The sequence below is a fragment of the Xiphophorus maculatus genome, chromosome 20 (genome assembly GCF_002775205.1).
Source record: "Xiphophorus maculatus strain JP 163 A chromosome 20, X_maculatus-5.0-male, whole genome shotgun sequence".
NCBI lineage: Eukaryota > Metazoa > Chordata > Actinopteri > Cyprinodontiformes > Poeciliidae > Xiphophorus > Xiphophorus maculatus.
Genome location: NC_036462.1, coordinates 28670182 through 28693560, shown reverse-complemented (window position 1 = coordinate 28693560; position 23379 = coordinate 28670182). Strand labels below are relative to the sequence as shown.

At 43.7% G+C, this 23379-nt stretch overlaps 1 protein-coding gene across 1 annotated transcript in view; it reads right to left on the bottom strand.

Annotated features, from left to right (window-relative positions):
- lrig1 (leucine rich repeats and immunoglobulin like domains 1) overlaps positions 1–23379 on the bottom strand; it is a 45963-nt gene that overhangs the window by 6000 nt on the left and 16584 nt on the right. Inside the window, exons 2-14 of the mRNA XM_023324632.1 lie at positions 23084–23155; positions 21499–21573; positions 14254–14391; positions 13994–14137; positions 12212–12355; positions 11948–12091; positions 9822–9965; positions 6407–6487; positions 3915–3986; positions 3448–3519; positions 2781–2944; positions 2337–2684; positions 772–1053 (exon numbers count right to left, since the gene is read on the bottom strand). Coding sequence (XP_023180400.1) covers positions 772–1053; positions 2337–2684; positions 2781–2944; positions 3448–3519; positions 3915–3986; positions 6407–6487; positions 9822–9965; positions 11948–12091; positions 12212–12355; positions 13994–14137; positions 14254–14391; positions 21499–21573; positions 23084–23155 — 1880 coding nt within the window. The remainder of the gene's footprint in view (positions 1–771; positions 1054–2336; positions 2685–2780; positions 2945–3447; positions 3520–3914; positions 3987–6406; positions 6488–9821; positions 9966–11947; positions 12092–12211; positions 12356–13993; positions 14138–14253; positions 14392–21498; positions 21574–23083; positions 23156–23379) is intronic.

The following is a 23379-nucleotide window of genomic DNA, read 5'->3' as shown; positions in this document are numbered from 1 at the left end:
TGTGAGAGGGTCAGCCTCTCAGACTCGACACTTCCCCTCACGGTGGGATATACAGATTAAGAGATCTCACTTAACCCACTTCAGCCTCCCCAATTTTTCTTCTATCTATACTTTCTCCATCTCCATCAATCCCCAGTCCTCTCTTTTTGTTTTTCCCCTCTAGTCCTCCCCTCCCCATACATACCAGTTCTCCTTTGCTTCACCCCTCCTCTCCTCCCCCCATCTTTCTTTTCCAGACAGGGGCCCCTCGACTGCAGCCACCATCCCCCTGCACCAACCCAAACATCACAGATTCGGCACACAGGCTCTGTTGATTCAGTGTTTTGCGTTGCCGGGTAGATTAGCAGAGAAGGCTAACCTAAATCTAAAAGTTTGAGAATAATAGTTTTTTTTTTTTTCTTTTTTGCTTCAGGGGGCTGTATTGCTCATCTAATCACAAAGATGTTGTGTGTGCGCTGCGCTGCTTACAGGAGTGAAGTCTGTTTTGTTTGCTGAGTAAAACAACCAATAAACTGGGAGCAGTGAGGCCTGCAGCGAGGTAGTCCCTCCCACTGAGAGGAGAGAAGGGGGTGGGAATGCCTAACAAACGCCCCTCTGTGAGAACCCCCCCCTATCACCATCCACACTCTGACCCCTATCCGCGACCTCTGCCCCCTGACCCGCAGCACGGCCGCAGCTGCCGAGAAAAGAAAAATAAAAAAGCTCCTCATTCTGACCGATTCCCAACCGAGCGCCCGGCTATTTCCACACGTCGCCGTGGGAACCTCTTACCCAGGACGGTGAGAGTGGCGTTGGCCGACACGGTGCCTGCTGTGTTCTTGGCCGTGCAGCTGTACACGCCCATGTCCTCGGGCTTCACGTCCGTGATGAAGAACACGTCGTCGTCGGGCATGACGTGCATCCGGCGCTCCCGGGCGGCGGGGAAGTCCGTGCCGCCATCTTTCTGCCAGGCGATCTGGGGCGCCGGGTGGCCCTCGGCGGCGCACTCCAACCTGGCGGTGTGGCCCGTGCGGATGGTGCTGTCCCTGGGAGTCTTCAGGAAAGACGGCAGGACTGTGGAGAAAGGAATAATCAATGCCGTTTTGTAGGTTTTCGTTCCGAGATCTACTCTGAGCAGAACTTTTACTTCAGAATTTAACGGCAGATGTTAAAGATTATCGAGCGATTCACTTCTTTTTCCAGATGTTCTTGGACTTTGTACCCAAAATCTTTTAGCGGAATTCTACAGGAAACTGTTTTTCTCCAAGATATTTGTACTAGAAATGCTCCGAACACTGATTTATGGTATATTAGTGTAATAAGAACAGCATTCAAAATATTTCTGTCTAGCCTTCCTCCTGGGATCTGTCATTAATTATTAATGTAAGAAGCAGAGGTGACATGAGATCAGTCACTGTAAAAGAGGATTATTTTACAACCAAGTGATGATGGAGATAACATTTTAAAGTGTCTTTAATACTAAACCACAAACACTAAAAGAGCACGATTAGCCCAGCTAGCATAGCAAGCTTCTACCCCCTAGAGATTGTGGCTCATTTTATTAAGTTAATTCTGCATGTTCCGTTTAAAGTTAAAAGTTGGAAAGAATAACTTTTATTATTAACTCTTATCTGCTAAAAGTCTTGCTCTCTCTTGCTTTTTGGCAGCCTAAGTAAACTGCAGACGTATTTGGAAATCTAATCCAATAATACTCTTTTTTTTTTTTGCTTCTGCTGACTTGATCTTAAACTCCTCACTTATACTGACAAGAGCTACTTTTAGGGTTTCTTCACACCTGATTCAAAAATGCAACATTTGTAGCATTTTCAGCTAGCGCGGTTCGCTTTCTCACTGCAACGAAAGACCTGTTCACCTCCTTCCCTGTGGTGGTGCTGCACCAGCAACTACTTAAGAAAGCAACAGCAACGCCTCTGAAAAAGACGTGGGCTCAAAATGGAGTAGCGTCAGATTTTAGCGGTTGCAGAAGATCATGAGCCAATTCTCCCGATAGTGTTTCAGACTCACACAATTGTTTTGGTTGTCTTTAACCAGACAGAAAAAAACAAGCTACATGTTCAGCGGATTTCTAGTTTGTACACAAAGACAAATAGTACAAATAAATACTAGTGCGGCAATTCTGTAACTCTTCATTTTCAGAAAGATGGTCAGGAACCTCCTATTCAAATACAGCCAAATTTATTGATTAGCAAGTTCATGCTAGAGTAGATGGTGGCCAAGGAAGAGACAATTAATTTGAGCGAAAGCTTACCAAACAAAGATTAAAAGTATTCTACAGTTTTTCTGTGTTCTAGAAATCATTTCCCTTCCGCGTGATTAATTCTGCAACAAAGACGTACCGTTGACGACAACTTGAGCCTTGCTGGAGTAGGTGGAGCCAAAGTGGTTGGTGATGATGCACTGGTAGCGGCCCTCATCGGTGAAGGTGGCACGCCGCAGGTGCAGGATGGTGGTGTACTCCATCACGCCTCCTGTGACGGCCACCGTGTCGGGGGTGTCGCCCTGAGTGCGGACATGCGCGAAGTTCTCCATCTCGCCGTGGCGGAGCAGCTCCTGGTCTTTGCGCCAGGCGAACGTCATGGGGGAGGAGCTGCTGCTCGCCGCCGTACAGGTGAGACGCAAGTCGCTGCCGAGCACCGTCACCGTGTTCTCCGGCTGGACTGTGATCTGAGGCTTGGGAAGGTCGTCTGGACAGAAGCGGTCGTTCAAAAAGCAGGTCAGGAAACATATGGCGGCATGTGGGAATGACCAAAAAAAGCGCACACTTGAAAAACCTAACTTACCACACACAAAGCTGTTTTGGGGCGCTTCAAATATGCTGATTCCCTGCAAGCTCACTGGGTGGGCACAGGTGGCGTTTACACCCGCCTGTAGGCCATGGATGTGCAGCCAGACAGGCAACCACTGGAGCTGGCAGTCACAGAGGAAACTGTTGCTCAGGATGAGACTAGAGGAGAGCAGAACACACTAAATCACCTTTAAGATTATCTACGCAAACATTTTAAAACCTTGTCATTTTCCTTCCTTTCCATAACTGTGCATGACTTTCCATTGGCAGGGTCTTCCCCAGTGCATTATAAGCCTGGCGGGCCACCAGGCTTCACTTGCTAAGCTTTGCTTGCTTTATTCATTTTAGGGTTTTTTAAGACTTTATAGTTGGTGTTTAGGTATTGTTGGTCAAGTCTTCCAATAGCACGTAGTTACATAATGATATTTTCAAATTTCTTCTCAACTTTATACAATTTTTAACTCAAAAACACGGAAAGTTGCAGGATGAGCTCAAGCTTCCCTACCACCAGGCTTAGCTAGTTTTATGGGCAAAACCCTGCATTGGTGTATCATTAAATCTTGATAAAACATCTTGAATTTTGTTGTAACATGCAAAAAAAAAGCTCAATTTGGGTGAATTGTATATAATGTGAAATTGTATAAAACATTGCTCCCACTCACAGGCTTTTGAGGTTCCTCATCTTGCTGAACGCATCAGGCTGGATAGAACGGATGGCGTTGTCACCCAAGTTCCTGTCAACACGGAGGAAATTGGCTAAATCAGGTGTATGACGGTTTTACGCTAAGGTGGAGATATTGAGGTTTTTTTCAAATGCAGGTTAACTCTGACATTCATTTAACAAAATCCTTAAAAAAAAATTTGATAGGGATTCTGTTTTTACAGCAGAGCTCACCATATGCTCAATAGCTTGTTCCCAGGCAAGGAGGGGGAAAAAAAACAGATCCAGGCAGAGATTGAGCTAGACTAACGAGACAGAGGCAGCTGGCTGCTCTGTCTTCTCCTTTTACAAAGACCCTATTAAATTGCTAGCAACCTTGCCTCTGCCAGCTACTTTTAGGCAATCTCTGCTCCCCCGCCCTCCCTCTGCTGGTCTTTACGCCCAGTCGTTCTGCTGTGGGGTACTCACAGGTGTTCCAGGGTCTCCAGGCCGGCGAAGGCTTTCTTGGCCACCGATTTGATCTTGTTTCTAAACAAAGTCCTGCCGTCGCAGAACACGCAGGGTGTCAATTGATGGAGGGAGGGGAAGAAGAGGTGGGAAGAGAGAGAGACGCACAATTAGAGAGGGTGGGTCTGATGAAAAGAGAAAGGACTGGGGGTGCTGGAAATGTGAACTGGGTAAAGCTTAGACAGGAGGAATTGCTTTTCAAAGACAACTTTTATCTGTTTTGTAGGTGAGACCATCTTTTAAATCGATAAATTGATTCTATCAATTAATAGTTTTCTGTTTATGAAGATTGAATTTTCGGAAAACTCCCAGGAAGGATGAATGAAATAAAAGCAAATTTTTTTTTAAATATTTTCTGCAATTTCCTAGAAGATAGAAAAAAAACCATCAGACATGTATTCGATCTAGTACCACAAGTGGAACAAATCTGCTATTTGCTTTTGTTTGTTTGCATGAAAAGATCAGAATTGAGCTGTTCAGACTGCCATGGAAAAGTTGGACATGCACCAGAATATATGGGAATATATAATGTAAACGTATCTTGCTTAAAATCAAAATAAATAAAAAAAAACAATGTTGAACATTATGCAAACCGAAAAACAGAAAATGTAGCCCTCACCGCTAATGAACAACTTTTTTTTGCAGACAAAAAAAGATAGGAAAAATAGAAAACCTGGCTAAAACGGTATGAAAAAACTGGCAATTTTATTTTTAAGCCATATCGACCAGCCCTACCATCTGTCCTTTTTCGTTCCACCACTGAGATACTGAGAAGTTTGTGGCTATTATAAGACAAAATGTGGAAAGGATCAAGAAGAAGGAAGGCATTTGCAAAGCACCATGTGCTGGACACTTTGAAGTCCTCTTCTTGTTCCCCTTCTACATTTTCTTTTTCCCATGGCTCGCTTTGACAGCTTTGGGACACAGAGGACTGCTTCCGCCAACGGTACGACAAAAAAAAACAAACAAAAAAAAGGGGGCAGGGTCAGAGGGCGGGGCAGGCGAGGCGTTTGATGTTTGATGACTGAATACGGCCCTCGATTTCACCCTCTCCCGGCTCCCAACAACAGACAGTGGGAATGAGGGGAGCAGAGGAACGGAGAGCCACAGAGCAGAAATAGAAATGAGCCTATTGGGGGAGTGAACCCCTGCCAGCTGGAAGAAAAGCCCTTTCTCTCCACATTTCTTGGGCTCTTTCTTTCGGCCGTGCTCACACTGGGAACCATCTTGGCTGGACGTCGTCTTTTCATCCTGCAGGTTGATGATTACTTGCCTAGCGCCACAAAGACTTCTGTCTCGCTCCAATTTCACAAATCACTAACTTGATATAGAACAGCTCAGTTATAGGCAAAGAAACTCACACAACTTTCACACTTAACTAGAGAGATGCACCTGAATGTTATGGCTAACTGAATTCCTCGGCATGCACTCGACATCTACAGCATCCTATCGACAATCTAATTATTCAACATCTCTTTGTTAAAACAGATTCACACCCAGAAGTTGCAGGACATGATCCCTCGAGGATTAGAGCTCCACAGGGCAGTCGCTGGCACTGAAGCCAAACATCAGTCAGCGGCCTTCTCCTGCGATTATACTGTTCCGCCATTATTACACCAAGGAGCTAATTACCAGAGGATACTCTGAAAGGAAGCTCTGGAGCATCATGATCCAAATTGTGGAGGATTACACTCTCGAAGTCCTGAACAAACCAGGAACCACTATCATCACTTGGATATCTCGTTTGTTTCCAGGTTTTGGTGATAGAATAAGGGTGTTTTCATACCTGATTGTCTGGTAGACTGAGTTCGATTGGGGACCAAAGTTGTTACATTTTCAGCTGGATTGAGTCAAACAATCCAACTGTCTACCCCCCGTCTGTGGTGGCACTGCACCGAGAACTTCTCGAACAAAACAAAACAAAAACCTCCAAAGAAGACATGAGCCAAAATCCTTCTTCACAAATTGTAAACAAAAATAAGAGTAGTGCCAAATTTTGGTGGTTGTAAGATTTCTGTTTTGTCTTTGGTAAAAGCCATTTCTCCCGCTAGCGCTTGATTCTTGCATTTGTTTTGGTTGTATTTACCCAGAATGCCTTGCACTAATGTGTACTTCCTGCTTTTTTTGCGTTCAAAAGAACCGAGACCTAGGTTTTTAGGTGAATCGGAGTTTGATTGTGCATTCACACCTCCCCAAAAAAACCAGACAAACAAACTAGAGTTCAGTTAAAGTGGACCAGACAGGGTTAGTGTGAATGCACTCTAACGTATGAGGGTTTTATAGTTCTAAAAAAAGTAGATGGAAGTGAAGAGTAAGTAAGGACTTGGATGGACACTTTCGATTTGAACAGAAACATTTTTTCTGTTCTCCTGTTTTCAAAGAAGAGCAGAGAAAGTCTCAGGACAATGGAGTGAAATGGAGGGGGTGGGAATGAATGTGGGGAAGCTACTCACAGCTTGTTGAGCTTGTCCAATCCAGTGAAGGCCCCGTTGGTGTCCTCTATTGTGCCAGAGATGTCGTTATGGTCCAACTCCCTGCAGAGAGAAGGAGAGAAGAGAGGGGGGTAAGAAGGACCAAAAGGAAATGGACGAGGATGGGGGTCTCTCTACAGGGAAGAGTTTCCCAGCCCTGAATGTTATGGTTGCCCGCTCACCCACGCTCCGACCCACCTCCCCCCCATCTGCACCTGGCCTGAAGAGCCCCTCTGCTGCTCTGCTCTGCCAACTGAGCAAATTCTTTCCTTCAAGAGGGATGGAGAAGTGCATGTAAGGACGCAAGCCCCCAATGCAAGGGAGCGTATGTTTAATTCATGATGGCATGGAGGGGACTGGCGAGAGCACAATGCCTTGTCGGAGGCGGGCAACTGGGAGTAATGGTGGCAGGTAGGGTATGACCAAGACTCTTAATGGCGGTAGGGGGTAAGCTTGGCCAGGGTCAGGCAGATAGACAATAGAATCAATAGAAAAGAGGGACTTCTTTTACAGCACATTGGGAGCTTGTGAATGCATCTGTGAGGTGCAACAAACTCAGATGAAGTCATCGCTGAGGAGAAGCCACGACTTGCCCCTTCCACATGACGATCAAGCACATCAAACTTGGAGAACTCCTCTGAGTCGACAAAGGCCTTCCTCCGACTTGAGAAACCCCTTTGAGGCTGATGGTCAGCTGCACCTCCTTCTCCCTTTACTATCCAAGCATCTTTTATTCATCCCTCTCCCCCCTCCGTTTCTTTTCAGCCTCCACTGGCTGCTGCCTTTGGTATGGGGCTCGACTAGGCCTGCCAATTTCCAACACTTTCTGGCTGGCTGGATCTGAATCGGCGTTGCCTTGTTAAAGCAAAGCCAGGGGTGGGTGGGTGAGCCGTCGCGGAACTGAGGGACCGGTAGAAAAAGGGGGTGGGCCCCAATGAGCCAGCGACCCCCGTGGCTGAATTAGAGGGCAGGCTGGCTTGTTCAGAGCTTTCACACCCCGATGTGGGCTCCAGCCCCATGCCAGCACAACCAGCAGCACATACCCAATTAAAGCTCCCCCAGCTCTTTTTCAGAGTCCTGCCTATGCCTGTCCTCCCCTGCACTGATTAGATTAGGCCTGTCTCAAGAGACAAAGAGGGCAGAGGTTTGGACAAGGAAAGGAGAGTCTTCAAAAACATCCTGCAAAATTAAAAATGGAACAGAAAAGTATTCGTAGCTTTGGTATTTTCTCCCACTTTTTCATGTTACGAGTGCAAACTTGTATTTCAATGGGAGGTTTTTGCGTAACACCTCTTTTTGCTGCATCAGCTCGTTTGGGGTATGTTTTCACAAGCTTTGCACAGCTATGTACTTTATGCCCATTCATCTTTGCAAAACAGCTGTAAACATCAATTCACATGTTTGCATAGAACTGTATTTAGGGGTATTGCATTAAAAAAAGGGACTAAATGTAGATTTTATACATATAACTTTTTTCTTACACTTCTGAATAATAGGTCTATAACAGGGGTCTGACACCTACGTGGCTTTTTAAACCCTCTAACTTTGGCTATTAGTAAATTTGGCCAAATTACTAAGTATTGAGTAACTTTTAAAAATGTATGGGCAATAAATATATGCCTTTGCAGGTTTTCAGATGCATCTCTAATACATCTCTTATATGTACTGAATGTTTATGTGAAGTAATTTTTTTTCCCTTTAGGTTGCAAAGTATAAGGAGTATTATTTTTAACATCTATTTGAAATTTGAAGGTTCTATGAAAAAATGCAATCGTTTACTTTTATGGAAACATTTGACAATTTGTAAAAACTGGTTATTTTGCTTTGAACGGTCAAATATGCAAATCGAATGCAAAAATGACTCAGTGTTGTAAAGGGTGCTGACCTCTGCCTGTCCTATGACGTAACACCCTCATAAAATATATTAAGATTTGTGGCTGTAATGTGGAAAAGTATATGGGGTAGGAATACTTTGGCAAAGCGCATTAAGTGTTTTTCATGAGATAACATGCAGGGATAATAGCACAAGCAGAAGATAAAAAAAACCCAGACAAATAAAGGAAAATATGGGTGATTAAACACCAGAAATAAAAACATGGGAAAAGAGCCTAGGGCTCATCAAAACTGCTCGTCTCTTCCCTCTGTGACCAGTAAACAAGCCCCCAGTGTGTCACAGAGAGAAAGAGAGAGAGACCAGTGTTTGGCAGATCGGCCTGCTGTGAGAGAGCTCATCTATGGGGATCTGGCTCTGCTTTTTGTGTTGTGTGTGTGTTTTTTTTTCCTAGCTTGGAAAGCAGCAGAGCCAAGTAAACTGTAGTTAAGAACCAAGACCCAAAAGGCTTTGAAGGATTTATCCATAGACTTTTTCTCACTTTGCTTCTCTCCCTTTATTTTATTTTGGCACCTTGTGCAAAAGGTGGAAGAAAAAGTCTTTATTCTCAAGTTCTAGACGCAGGGAGGCATATCAACAAAGCAACGCTTTCAAGTCCAAGCTTGTCCACCAAACCGGAGAAAAAGAGGAAAAGAAAGGCAGGAAAAAGCAACAAATGGGAACAGAAAATAAAAGAAACAGGCATGAATATACATGAATGCTAATCAGTCCTTCCAGGATGTCGCAGTGTTGTTTTGTGAGTATTGTGGTCGACTTTGTGTGCACCTTTTTCAAAAAGTTGCAGTTTTTCTTTTTACTTTATTTTTGTCATAACATTGTCTTCCAAAAAAGTTGAAATCGCTGCACGTAACCTTCCTGAAAAAGTCAGGATTTTTGTCAATATTAAAAGTGCAAAAAACATTTACAATACAAATAAAATCAAGTCCTGAGGAGGGTTCAAAGTGCAAAAGAAGAACTTCATATTGGTCATCCGAGGTAACATGAAGTGTTTAGACAGTATAAGCAAGTCCTACAAAATGTCTAAATGGATTTAGCAAAAAAAAAGTTTGAGTTTAGCATCACACATGCCTTATCTTGCAGGTTCGACTTTCAAAAAACGCCATGAAACAGGAAGTTAAATTGAAAGAGGGCCAAGGGGGATTGGTCAAAATTCAGCCCAGTTGCAGTGGTTGGTCAGAAAAAGTTCAGATTTGCAGAAAGGTTGTGCAGACTGTTGGACATTGCAAGTCTGCACAAAATTATCGAATCGTGAGTGAATTTGCATTAATATTTGCGATCGCAACTTCCTGGAGCGACTGACTGATAGGACGCTTTGTAAAGGGAATCCTTGAGCATAAATATCAAATATCACACAGGCAACACCGATATTTAACAGCTCAGCTTTCACTGCTCCCAAGTGGAACGTCTAACCTTATCTCTTCATGAGGGACGAGAAAAAGAGAGAGAGAGAGAGAGAGGGGGGTGGGGGGTTATTTGGGGTTTGGTAATAACGGGTGGTGCACTTACAGGACTCGTAGAGCCTTGAGACCCCTAAAGGCCCCCTCATTGATGTGACTGATGGAGTTGCGGCCCAGCCGCAGTGTGTGTAGATCCCCCAGCATGGCCAGACTCCCCTCGTCCAGACGGGTCAAGTTGTTGTACGACAGATTCCTGGACAGAAGAAGACGCAGACAGAAAAAGATGGGACAGACACAGACAGACAGGGGGAAGAAAAAAAAGTTTGCTGTGAGGTCTGGAAGGAGATGACAGGTTTACAGAACACAAAGACAGCTTGCAACATCATTAGACTTAAATTTCATGGCTGATTTGAAAGCGCTTTGCAAGCCTGTGATGTCTTTTTCCGTGGTGTAACAAGCTGCTAGCAGAATGGATTCAGCAGACATGGAAGCAAAGCTGAGATCCAAATCATTAAGCAGGGAGGAAACCGTCCTGGTTGGGACGTTATGTGTCTACAATCTACATTTACACACCAACAAGAGAATGTGGTAAACCGCAGAAAAAAAACCTCAGTCCTAAGAGTGGTACAGTTAATGTGCTATTTGTTTACTCGGAAGCCTGCAGAAAACACACACACACACCCACACCCACGCCCGCACACACACACCCCCATGAGATAAGAACGCTGAATGAATCAAAGTTGTTTCTGTTGGTTTTGGAAAAACTGGATCTGATTTCTGTGCATTTCAGAAACAGGCGCACCATTAAGCCGTGTCCTGGCTGACACAGTTTTCGTCTGAGAACATGAACTCATAAAAAAAAAAAACTGAGTTGGTGATTCTTTATTAGGATATTTAAACAGATTCCTCAGTCCTTTAAACTTAAATATTCTTAACCATACCTGACTCGCATCTCTAGTTGTTTTAATGGAATTTTTATGATAATCTGGATATATATGTACAGAAAAAACAACAAAAGTGCCAGTTAGGACTTTTACTAAAAAAAATGTAAATAAAAAACCTTTGCAGCACTTTTCAAAATGGTAGCTTTTCAACGATATTTAATCTCTTTTAACAATTGTTGCCCAAATGGAAATTATTGTGCTCAATGGAATATTTCAGGCAATTAATTGATTTCTCATTTTGACAGCCTTACTGGTGCTTCTTTTCAGGTTTTTTGGGGTGTATTTTTTTTAATTTTTTACATTTTGTCTGTTGGTAAAGTTGCATCTGAATTATCATCATGAATCCTCCAGCAGGAACCTTCCAACAGTCCCTCAAAGACATTATTGTGCATTTTATTGCCCTCTCTGTGGCCCTCTCTGTGGCCAGCCCTCAGGTCTGCTTGACCAGCCATGTGTGCAGAGATTCCCTCCACCGATGACCAGCTCAGCCAGGCACAGTGGGAATGCAATAACAGCCTCCTCATAAAGACGAGTCACTCGCATCTATCAGCTGTGAGGCTCATCGTAGCTCTATAGATAATAAAACTCATGCAATCTGGGGTGGGGAGTGCAGAGCACCGGGAGCAATCTACCATTCATAAGATGTGCACACAGGAAGCAGCCCCGAGATACACAGTGCAAACTCGAATGCATGCTGTCCACTACTTTATCCTCTCAGACCGCTCGGCGTAAACAACCCGCGGCGCCACGGACGGCTGAGGCTACCTCACGGTTCGCGACGCCCCGAGCCGAGCAAAGCACTTTAGAGCGGCGTTACGACACTCGTGTCAACAGCGCAGGGGAAAGAGAACGAGAGAGAGAGAGAGAGAGAGAGAGAGAGAGAGAGAGAGAAACCTGCGGATAACAACTCGGGAGACAAAAGGCTGTAGAGGCGATCCTCCAGCGTAATTACCACAACACAAACAACAGGGGATTACATGGCCATTTGCCGAAACCTCAAGCTTCAGAGACAAGCACAAAAACTCTTGTCGAAGGGCTTGTGTCCCGTTGAGCCCGGCTCTAATTATGGGATAAACAGGCTTATCCTGAGAACGACGTGGAGTATAGAGTGTTAAAGGAAAACGTTATCTAACCCTGGGCGAAGGCCTTGACAGTGAGCGTTGGGTTACTGAAAAAAAGAAAAAAACACTAAAGCACAACTCAATCTGTCCTCCAGGTATCCAGTTTTTTTGTTTTTTGGGGGGATTGTCTTTTTCTAAAGGTTCAGGCTCGTTAACCTGCGAGGACTTACAGTTCCCTCAGCCTCTGGCAGAACTTCCAGCCGTCGGGGTTGATGCGGGCTATCGAGTTGTTGCTGAGGAAGAGCTGTGTGAGGGAGCTCAGGCCGTACAGGGAGCCGCTGTTCACCTCCGTCAAGTTGTTGTACTCCAGGTGCCTGCAGGAAGTACATTTTAGGAGAAAACTGAAACAACAGCAGTAGGCATTTCCTCTCCAACAGGTTTGAGCATCCCTTGTCTCAAATTTAAGACGAGGAATGCAAATTTGTTTAACTTACAGGACTTTCATTTTGGACAGGTTCCAGAAGGCTCCGTCAGTCAGTTTGCTGATGCTGTTCCTCTGTAGTTTCAGCACCTCCAGACTGGACAGACCCTGGAAGGTCAGACCCTCGATCTGAAGGATCCGGTTCCTGTTCAGCTCCCTGCAGGGTGGACGGACAGACACGGCACCTCTAGTACATCACACACAGTAAATATTTTAAATCAGAGAAACAACTCCTTGTGTTTTCGTATTTCAGAGTGATGTCAGAAAAAAGGACAGCCATTGTGCTTGACAAGCATGTTTTACAACTTCTGTTTATTAGGTCATTGAATTCAGATCAACTCTATGTCAGAGTATTAGGGCCAGGCAACAAACTGATTCCTTATTACGAGATTAAAGCTGTAATATTAGTAAAACGAAGTAGTAATTTTATGAGAACTCCTACACAAATAATAACAAAAAGTTCAACAGAGGGATGTTGAGCATCTTGTGAAGTTAGTATGAGTTTTACAGATAATAGAAATAATTAATCTTTTGACACACCAGCATCAAATTATCATCAAAACTTTGAAACGATTGTGTGAACAAACGTCCATTTTGAAAAAAGAATCACACAGAATGGGCTATTCATGTCAGATTTTGATAGCAAAAAGCTTTTTCATTAAAATAACTTTTTTTCTCCTAATTTTAAAATGTTTTTCCTGGTAAAATTGTGTCTTTATTCTGAAAATGTTTTTATTTTATTTTCGCAATTAAACAAATATTTCCGTAGCCTGGCCATAATACTCCGTCGTATAACTCACAGAAGAGACGATTGAAATAAAAACAACTGTTTGAAAATATTTTCTGTCATTTGAAATTTTGTTTTTAGCAAAAACAGCACAAAAAACATCAGAAAATCAGATCTGGTGTATAAACAAAAAAATCATCAGATTTTATTTCTAAGCCATATCGCTCAGCCCAATAACAACTTTATTTTTCTTATTTTTTTTCTCCAACATGTGCTGTCTTTATTCTAAACAGACATTCAACACAACCAATTTGAACCACTGAATCCATCAAGGTACCAGACTTACTTTTGAACTTAGCTGTAATAAATAAAGTTAGCACAAACAAAAAACAGCATAAGATGCAGAAACTACACATAGTCTCCTCTTGTATGCAACATTAAACGGTGCAGCTGCTGTGTTTGAAGGCTTTAAAAGCCCCCAGAGCTTCCAGAGACAAACATCCATACAGGTTCTTTTATGTCTCGCATGCATCACCGCTAGCATCTGGAGATACAGTGTCATCCAGACCACCTGTCCAACAAAAGGCACCTGAGGAACCCCGGGGTGGGACTCCCATTACACGAGCGGCTCCAGTCTCCGGAGTGAAGGCGTTGAGCAACGAAATGGGGTCGTTACGCTGGAGGGAAGTCGGACGAAGATAATGGACCATGGCGCTGGGATTGAGCTAACCACTTTGGGGATATGGAGGAAGGCAGTAAATCACTAATAATACAACTCTGGTGTTTACCTTGTCAGGCCTTATCCACCCCTGGAGGTACAGCTCACACTAACAGCGTTCTAAATGTTAAACACACAGCGCTCAATCAACAGACACCAGGAAGCCACTCCTCGACCCAAACTCTTAAATCCTCTCGGTTCTCTTAAGTCTCCGAAGGATACACAAGGGAAGCCCCATTCGTTTCCCAGCCTGACTGTGGAGGTGAACTGGTCACGCAGATTTAAACCCAAAAGACCTTTCAACGCACAAACTGTGATTAAAAAAAAGAGAGAGAGAGAGCGGGACTCACAGCTGGGTGAGTCTCGGGAGCTGGAAGGCTCGGATCGGGATCTGGCTGATGCGGTTTCGGCTCAGTCTCAGAACCTGCAGCGTTGAACCCAGGTGATCCAGCGCTCCGAGTTGCAGCGTGCTGATCTTGTTGTTGCTCAAGTATCTGGAAAAAGAACAAAGATTTACAACAAGCAATGGCAGCAAGCAGTCTTCTGCATACCGATGAACACACAAACACACACACACACACCCACACAAAAGCAGAACCGTCATACTTACAGGTCTCTGATTTGAAGTCCGGCAGGAAAGCCGTCCCCTCGCAGGTCGGTAATGTCGTTATTGCTCAGGTCCAGCGTTTCCACGGAAACCAGCTCCGTGGTTCGGCTGCCATCGATAGTGAGGATCTTGTTATGATGTCTGAAAATAAATTAAAAAAAGGGAAAACCTTTAGCATAGGGTGTGTTATGAAAATGACTTTGCTTAACCCACGGCGTACAAATCAATCAAGGCACTCCAATCTGCTCCGAGTTCCTTAAGCCCACTTAGGCACGGCGAGAGCAGGGTACACAGAACCAAGTGGCCACAAACCGAGTCCTCTAAGAGCTTCCAAGCAGAAGCCGGCCTTCTGTAAACAACTCCAAGGACACAGAAGAGGCGGTCACCGGGCGTGTGTTGAAATGTACTGATGGCAGCATGTTTCTGGACGCAGGGAAGTATGAGGGCGGAGTCTGGCTTTTTAAAGTTGACCCCAAGAAATAGAAACTGAGAAGACAGGAAAACTAAAGCGAAGGACCACAGTGGAGATTAGCGACACGGAAACGTTCCGCCTGGCTTGCCGTATGTTTGGTCACGCCGCATGTGTCTAACGGAGACGTGTTTCAGCCATGTTCGGGGGTCTAGTAAAGAATGCTGGGGGTCATGTCTCAACAACTCAAATTTAAGAATTTAAAAAAACCATTATGAATGGAATTTGAGGCCAATATCCCAAGAAAAATGTACGAACTTTGTCCAGCCAAGTGGCGATAAATTTACAGTTACTGAAGATAAATGCAAAAAGCTAGCTAGCTAGCAAAGGTACGTCAGCAGTGAATGAACTCTGGCGTCAGTTACTTGCGCGGTCTTGTAGCATGAGTGTCCTGTTGAAAATCGCAAACCAAAGAAACGCAAGTTGAGTTATTCAAAATGAAGTGTTTTTGTTGTTAGTTTGCGCTTTTGATTTATAAAACTCCTAACTGACTGTTCTCCCTGTCTGAGACCATTGATTCATATTTTTGGAACAGCAATTTTCTGTTTACAGAGACTTCAAGATCCATTTTATGGTCTGTTTCGGTTGTCTTTAGGTTTTTATATCCGTTTAACTTATTGTCTTTGGCTGTTTTGCTTACGTCTCATGGCTATTTAAAAAGTCTCCCGTTTCCAGTGTTACATATTCTTTAAAAATTACGGTGGCATTATATGAGTCGGAAATCGTCTCAAGATGACAATATTATTGTTTATTGCTATAATTTCGGTGACAATTTGTCGTCAGGCGAGATTTGTTATTGTGACAAGCCTAGAAGAGTTGCAAATAGACTGCATTGAATATGTAACCAATTCCCATAATCTTTAGAGATATAAGTAATTACATAGTAAAGAATATATCTACTTGCAAACTTCATAATGATAATGGCTGCTGTGTGTAAGTTTGTGTGTGTCAAAATGCAACAGAGAGCAGGTGCTCCCTAAGGAAAACTCATAAAAACAAAGTTAGTCCCTACTTCCTCTCTGGCTCTCTACCAGCAGATGAACACACACCAACAGCCACACACACTTTCTGGTGTGCGTGAGTGTGTGTGTGTGGGCTACATCATAGTGGCCCACCTGAATAAACAGTGGCAGAAATAGTTAAGGATGAGCACCCATGTACACACACACACACACACGCACGCACGCACGCACGCACGCACGCACGCACGCACGCACGCACACACACACACACACACACACACACACACACACACACACACACACACACAGGGGACAGAGCTACAGACAGTGGCTACAGTGAGCCAAAGCCACAAAAAAAGGAGGGAAGGACTGGAGAAGAAGAAAAGGAGGGTGAGGGAGGAGGGGGGAGAGCGCTGACGGGTGAGGTGGGGTCAACAGCTGGTGACCTCTTGCTGGGAAAAACAGATCGGTCTCAAACTCTCATCTCTCTCTCCACATTAACCACATTCATTCCCAAAGCCGGGTTCCCAGCTGTGTGTTAGAGACAGATAGCGTTTGAAGTCCACGTCGCTACAATGGCGGCGTTTATAAAAAAAAACGGTTCTCATACGGCCGCTGACGTCTGCGATAAAAGAGGAAGCCCGGTTACCTCTTGTTCTCCTTTGATGTCCGAGGCTCTCATTCGCCCCAACTTCACTTAATACCAAATCTCATTATTGCCCTCTGACCGCCTGATTAACATTCGGCCGGATCATTTCGACACTCCTTTTGATGTGCGGAGAGTTACACTAGCAGGGCTGCCCTCCCACTCTCCAGCCACACCTTTGAGGTCCACCGTTTGGGCAGTAACGTTCGGTTTGATGCCGGCGCTCTGGACAAAAGGAGAATTATTTGAAAATCAGATCATCCGTTTGATTTTTATCCCAAACTGTTCTAAAGAGCCTCTTTGAAGCTGACTGCGGACAAAGAGAAAGTTTGTGCTGCTCCACTGTCACTTTGACACTGTGTTTTTAAAACTTTTTGTTGCTTTCCCTCCCCCCACACCCCCATGTCACCCTGCTGTGGCATTCTGGGAGTCTGCGGGACCTCAATAGGCCTGCCAAATGCATTGTGGGAACTGTGAGAGCCTGGCATCTGGTGTGTAGATGGCTCGGCGTTAGTTCCTCAGTCAAGTCAAGCTAACTTGTTTATTTTATGGATCTGTGCCCGGACAAGGTATGGGGTTGTTTACTAGCCTCGAGGTGAACCAGGGCTCTAAAAAGATCCGGTTTGGAAACTACAAAAAAATTTCACATCGTTCCAAATGTTCACTCTGAAGTTGGGGTGGGTGATATTTACAAGTAATATATTACTATAGTGCTAACAATAAAAACTACTTCTTACTTCTTTTTTATGTCTCCATTTTAGAGAGCTAATCTGACTCCACACTGCTTGGTAACCAGACCCAACAGGCTTTCTGTCAAAGCTGCCAAATTAGGACACAAAAATGAAAAAGGTATTTACACCGTGTTCCAAATTATTATGCAAGTGATATTTTCTCAGATTTTCTTAAATGCAAATGATGATCAGTATAATTTTCAAGTCATGAACAATTACAGTATAAATAAAATTTTACTGAACAAAGCTCCCCATGAGAACAGTATTTTTTTTTCAAAAATAAAAAACTCAAAATGCACTGTTCCAAATTATTATGCACAGCAGATTTTCTAAACATTTTATGGATTATAAAGAACTGCAAACGGTCATTCTTTGAATCTGCAGCATTAAGTGGTCACATGTACTAAAATCAAAGCTATTTCAATCAAAAACATCTTAACAGACAGAGTTACATGTTAACATAGAACCTTCTTTGATATCACCTGCACAATTCTTGCATCCATTGAACTTGTGAGTTTGTGGATATTTTCTGCTTGAATTTCTTTGCAGGATGTCAGAAAACCTTCTCAGAGCTGCTGGTTTGATATGAACTGCATTCCACCCTCAGATCTTCTGCTTGAGGAAACTCCAAAGGTTCTCAATAGGTCAGAGGTCAGAGGAAGATGGTCACCACACCGTGAGTTTCTCCCCTTTCATGCCCATAGCAGCCAATGACACAGTGGTATTCCTTGCAGCATTCATTGTCATGCATGAAGATGATTTTACTACTGAAGGTCTGGCTCTTCTTTTTGAACCATAAAATAACGTGATCAGTCAGAAAGTCCATATACTTTGCTGAGGTCATTTTCACACCTTCAGGGACTCTGAAGGGGCCGAACAATGATTCTCTCCTCATGATTTCAGCCCACAGCATGACTCCACCACCTCCTTGCTGACTTTACAGCCGTGTTGGGACGTGGTAACCGTCCACCACCAATCCACTACTGCGTCCATCTGGACCATCCAGGGTTGCACAGCAATCATCAGTGAACAATTAATCTTCATGTACGGCTGGGCCCACTGCCACCGTTTCTGCTTGTGAGCTCTGGTTAGGGGCCCAATAGTAGCATCATGCACCTCAGGCCTCTGGAGGATCCTCCACCTTGAGGTTCCAGAGGCTCCAGCAGCTTCAAATAACTGTTTGCTGCTTTGTAAGAGCATTTTAACAGCTGCTCTCTTAATCCAATGAATTTGTCTAACAGGAACCTTCCTCATTCTGCCTTTATCTGTACAAACCCATCTTTGTTCTGAATCAGCCACAAATCTCTTCACAGTACAATAACACTTCAGTTTTCATTAAATATCTAATGTTTTCATATCTTGTCAGACGGCTCTACACTATCTGATGATTTTCTTCAGTGTGCCGCACTGTTTAGATATTTCCTCTCGTCAAAATTTGGAAGAACAAAAGTGAAACAGCTAATTTTCCCTTCCTGGAACAGTAAGAAAGAGCCTCCCGTAAACATTCAGACTATCAAACACTGGATACCTGGGGGGCCGTCGGATCATCGGACGTTAGCAACCGCATATTTGCAGCTCTCTGGCTTTTTGGAGAGCTTGCCGTTGTATGAATTTGTCTGAAGGCGGGATGTTGTGTTCATTTTGTCAGGAGTGTCAGCCACTGTCTCACTCAGACTTGCAGTCAGACGACATTCCTGACAAACTCTGGCCAGAGGCAAAAAAAAGAAAAGACACCGGCACACAAACGTTCTCTCTTTCTCTCTCCCTCCAGCTGGCTCAATCGGTGCTGAGCTCCTTTGCGCTAGGTCTGCTTTCAGAAATAAACGGCTGACCCTGGTTTCACTTCATTCCTCCGCCTCTCTGCGCTCTCCTCCGGACTACCTCACTGCTTCCCCTAATCTCGCCTCTTTGGACATGTAATGATGTCACCCTTGATCTGACACCGTTCAAATCCCTCATCCCCCTCGCTGCCTCCATGTTTTCTCCTGCCTCCCTCCTCCCCCTCGCTCGCTGTTGCCCGTTTTACTGTAAGTCGTGTGACTGACAGCTGCAGCTGTGCAGCGCGTCGACGGGCCCTCGCTTCAGCTGCGTAGCTTTGTAAAAATCTGACCCTCCCTCCAGCCTCTACTCCCATCAGGACAGCAGCCTTTCCTCCCCAGCAACAGGCTTCGAGTCAGGCCAAAAAAAGACAGACCCCGGCCCTTTTGGATGAGCTTCCACTTTCCACACTTTGCGGGGGAAGTATAAGGTGAACTCGCTCCAGTCTGTTTTGGATCAGAAGTAAAAGGATCGACAGAAAACTAAACAAGGAAAAAAAAAAAAAAAGAGAGACACCTTTTCAGAGAGTTATTACAGTTGGCGTTGCCTAATCTAACTCAAACTCCCCCCTTCTTCCTTCTTCTAAACCAACTACAGCTCACAGAAATATTCTGACCACATTGGTGCATTATGATGAATTCTGAGAAGCAGGCAGATGACACACAAGGGAGAGGCGAGTGTGTGACTCCTACAAAAGCTCGGCGTGGAAAAACGATACGCCGATGACCAAACATGACACGGAGCAGCAGCTGTGTGCTTTACTAGCGAGTGGGCAGCCGGCGAGCTGCAAACGTGTGAACGAAGCTAACGGCTAGCAGCGAATGAGTTTGAGTGAAATTTCTACCGAGATAGTAGTGAAAATGGTTTTGTTGTTGCTATTGTTGAAAGAAGACAGCTGATTCGTGCCATTCTGAAAAATGTGTTGGAGGCTAGAATAGTTAGCATTAATAGCTTCCCTAGCCACACCTTAACTGTAAAGTTATCGTAATGGATGCCTGCATTACCAAATCCGGCATGTTGCAGGTTGATATTTTAAGCTCAAATGGATAAAACAACTTTTCGCTTATACTTTATAGTTGCAGTATGTAGCATTTATAAACAATATGTTTTTTTTATACTTTGTCATGTTGTGACAGCATAGTGTGAGACAGATGATCTGTGAAAAAATAAATCAAGCTCTTTTTCTTTCTGAAGAAAGGACAGAGAATACAAAGGTCTGTCAGAAACCACCAATCAGAGCCATGAGGACAGTCTTAGCACTGTCAGTCATAGCTCTCTGATATGCTACTGCTAGTCCTCCACGACGTAGCCTGACATGACTGCTAGTTAGCATGTTCATGATTAGCACATTGAGCCAGCATGTACACAAGCCTGATTAACAGCACTAAGACACTCCTCTGATTGGTTGTGTCTAGCAGAGCGGTGCAATCTTCACGCAGGCATAGCAGCACAGGGAGGAGGTGGAAGAGCTTGATTTTTTCACAGATTATATGTCTCATACCATACCATAACAGCAAATTGACAGTTTAAACAAATATGGGGAAAAGTTACATACAGTTACATACAGCAGCGTTAAGCCTTTCTGTTATGTGCTGAAAGTCTCGTTCTCTGCCTGAATGAACATCAAACATGTCATAAAAATGACTGTTTCCATGCATCTACGCTTCTTTTGATTGAAACAATCAAGAGTTTTCTTCACTCAGTTAAAGCATCTCATCAAAGAAGATTAACGTTTATGCAACCCAGTAGAGCTCAAATAAGATGAATTCACATAAAGATGTGATCTCAAGATGCCCAACAGACGGTCACCAGTCAGATCCAGTCATGCATTAAATTAGCCCATATTGGTTACCCACCGATTTTCAGTAAATCTCTATAGTTTATCATTTTCAGATTTTCAAAGCTTGACTCTAAACGTCTGCCTAAGTTTTTAAGATTTGAACACACAGCCGGTTTGTCTCACTAACCATTTTAAGCCTCAGAGAATCTGCTAGATTTAGCTAAATTCCAACCCGCAACATGTTCGAATCCAAACTATAAACACGAAGCACTACTGTAAGTATCCTCAAACTTTACTCGTTGTTACCTGATCACATCACGAATCTTTCAACTGTTTTGGATGAGAGACAGAGCGAGAGAAAAAAAAAATAAAGTCAATCTGCTGATGGACTGCTGAGCTCACATTTGTGACACACACAAGGGTACACACGCCCTTCCCAAATACGGCTGTAAATCTCCAGTGAGATGCCAATGCAGGCAGTCCTCCTCCCCCCTTCCAACCCCGTCAGGCACGGTTTCACAACCGGGAGTCGAATCCATATACGAGCCGACACTCCAAACAGCCAGCGCTGCTCGCTGTAGACAGGACCACATAGCAGGCTAATGAGAGCCGTCGCTCGCTATAAACCGTTTGTTGATCTCTCAAGACATGACTCTGTGTTGATGGCAATGGGGCTGAAAAGAAAAAAGGGGGTTTTGATCTGCTTTGGCGCAGCTGGGTTGTATTAATAACAATCTTCACATTAAATCAACATGACTTCTGAGGACTGGAAGTGTCTCTAGTCTGACCTATGCATGCAGTGGAGGAAAACATACTTCTGCAGAAAGTAGGGCAGTACTCACAGGTAGAGGGATACGATGTTGGAAGCGGCCCGTCCTAAATCTGGTATGGATGTAAGCTCATTGTGATCCAAGCGCCTGCAAGGGACAAACAGTAGGTTAGAGAAAAACAGAAAACATTTAAGCTAAAACAAACCCAATAACGACCCACAGAAACATTTGAGTTATCAAGAGCTGAATTTGTAACAAGACTCCAATAAAAACTTTGCTTTTCTCGAGATCACACGGACGCTTTTGAGCCTTTGTGAGTTCGCTGAATTCGATCTGGACATAAATCAAAGCATTTCAAATACTACTTGTCACGTCTGCCGCAGAGCAAGCGGCAGGTCATCCTTGTAAAAACCCAAAAATAACACGGGAGTAAAACAGATGTCCAGGAGCGTATGACTGGTGGGCCGGCCTGCCAGAGATGTCACCAGTGCGTGTATTATCTGGCCAGTGTGTCTCTGTGTGTGAGTGCGCGTGCGTGTGCTGTGCGCTGACGCTGAGTGACACGAAGCCAAGCCCCTCTCCTCGCCGTATAAAATATTTACAAGGCCAGTGCTGGCCACAGTATCGGGTGGTGGAGGGGAAGGCTTAATATAGAAAACCACCACTTAATTCTTAATTGGACTTAGTTCAAGGCAAGACACAGGAGGATGCTGCTGGAAAGCACGCTGACATTGGTCAGTATCGAGTCATTTACAGAACAAAGTCTCACTTTTTCACACTCTGTCACCTTATAACTACTGGCTTCAACATGTTTCATGTTTTATAACACAAAGTAGAATGCTGCTCAATACGAAAAGTATGGAGTATTTAATCCCTCTTATCTTTGAAACCCCACAAATCTGGCCTTTACTGAAAAGGAAAAAGTTTCCAATTTGTCCATAAGACAAGCAGAGGACACAACATTTTGTTGGTGAAACACGGTGGTGGTAGCATTTTGCTGTGGGAATGTTTTCTTTTCTGCTGAGGTTGGAGTTGATAAAGAAAGATGGTTGGTGTGCTTGCTACAAACACACACACAGTAAAACCCATTACTGGCATTTTCTGGATTATCTAGAACGTTTGAGACAAGATTTAAAGTCAAACTCAGGGAGGAAATGAGAAAATAACTGGATTTTGAAGGAGATGTATAAGAATCTAGAATTAAAATGTTCATTTGGAAAAGGCTAGAAGCAAGATGCATGTTTTTATTTTTCCAAAAACCAAACAACCACCTGTCCTTAAAGTCAGATTATTCTGGCATTAGCCAGACTGTGTCACTGAATATGAATACTTAGGTAAACAACTAATTTCCTCGTTAACACGTTTGTATCTTTTGTGCACTCTTCTCTCTGCTAACAAAGCTAACAAGGTAGAAAAAGGTGTTTTGAACAGATAAACTCAAAATGTACATTTTTTCTGATTTTTAATTGCAGAAAATGTTCACCATGCATCCTTTTCCTTCCGCTTTGAAAGTTATGTAGTACTTTATGTTGGTTTACACATTAAACATATTGAAGCTGTGAGAAAACTGGAAAAATTTCATATAAATAATGTTTATGATATAGATGATATAAATGTGACATAAGCACTAATTTGAGAAAATCAGCTCAGTACTTACAGTTCACGTAAGTTAGGAAGATTGGCAAAGGCTTCGGCGCTGAGGGAGGCCAGCTTATTCCGTCCAAGATTTCTGAAACATGGTTAAAAAAAAGAGAAAGGTTTTAATACAAAAAGCAGATCACAGCTACATGCGGTATCACATTTTAGCTTAGCAGCTGTTTAAAACTTTTCTGTCGAACCTATCTTTTCTGACAAAAGGACTCTGATCAGTTGCAGTAATTACAATTACATCTCCCATTTGACAAGCAGCCTCATCCGTACGTCTGGAAACACTGCAGTACATAAATCCGGTTG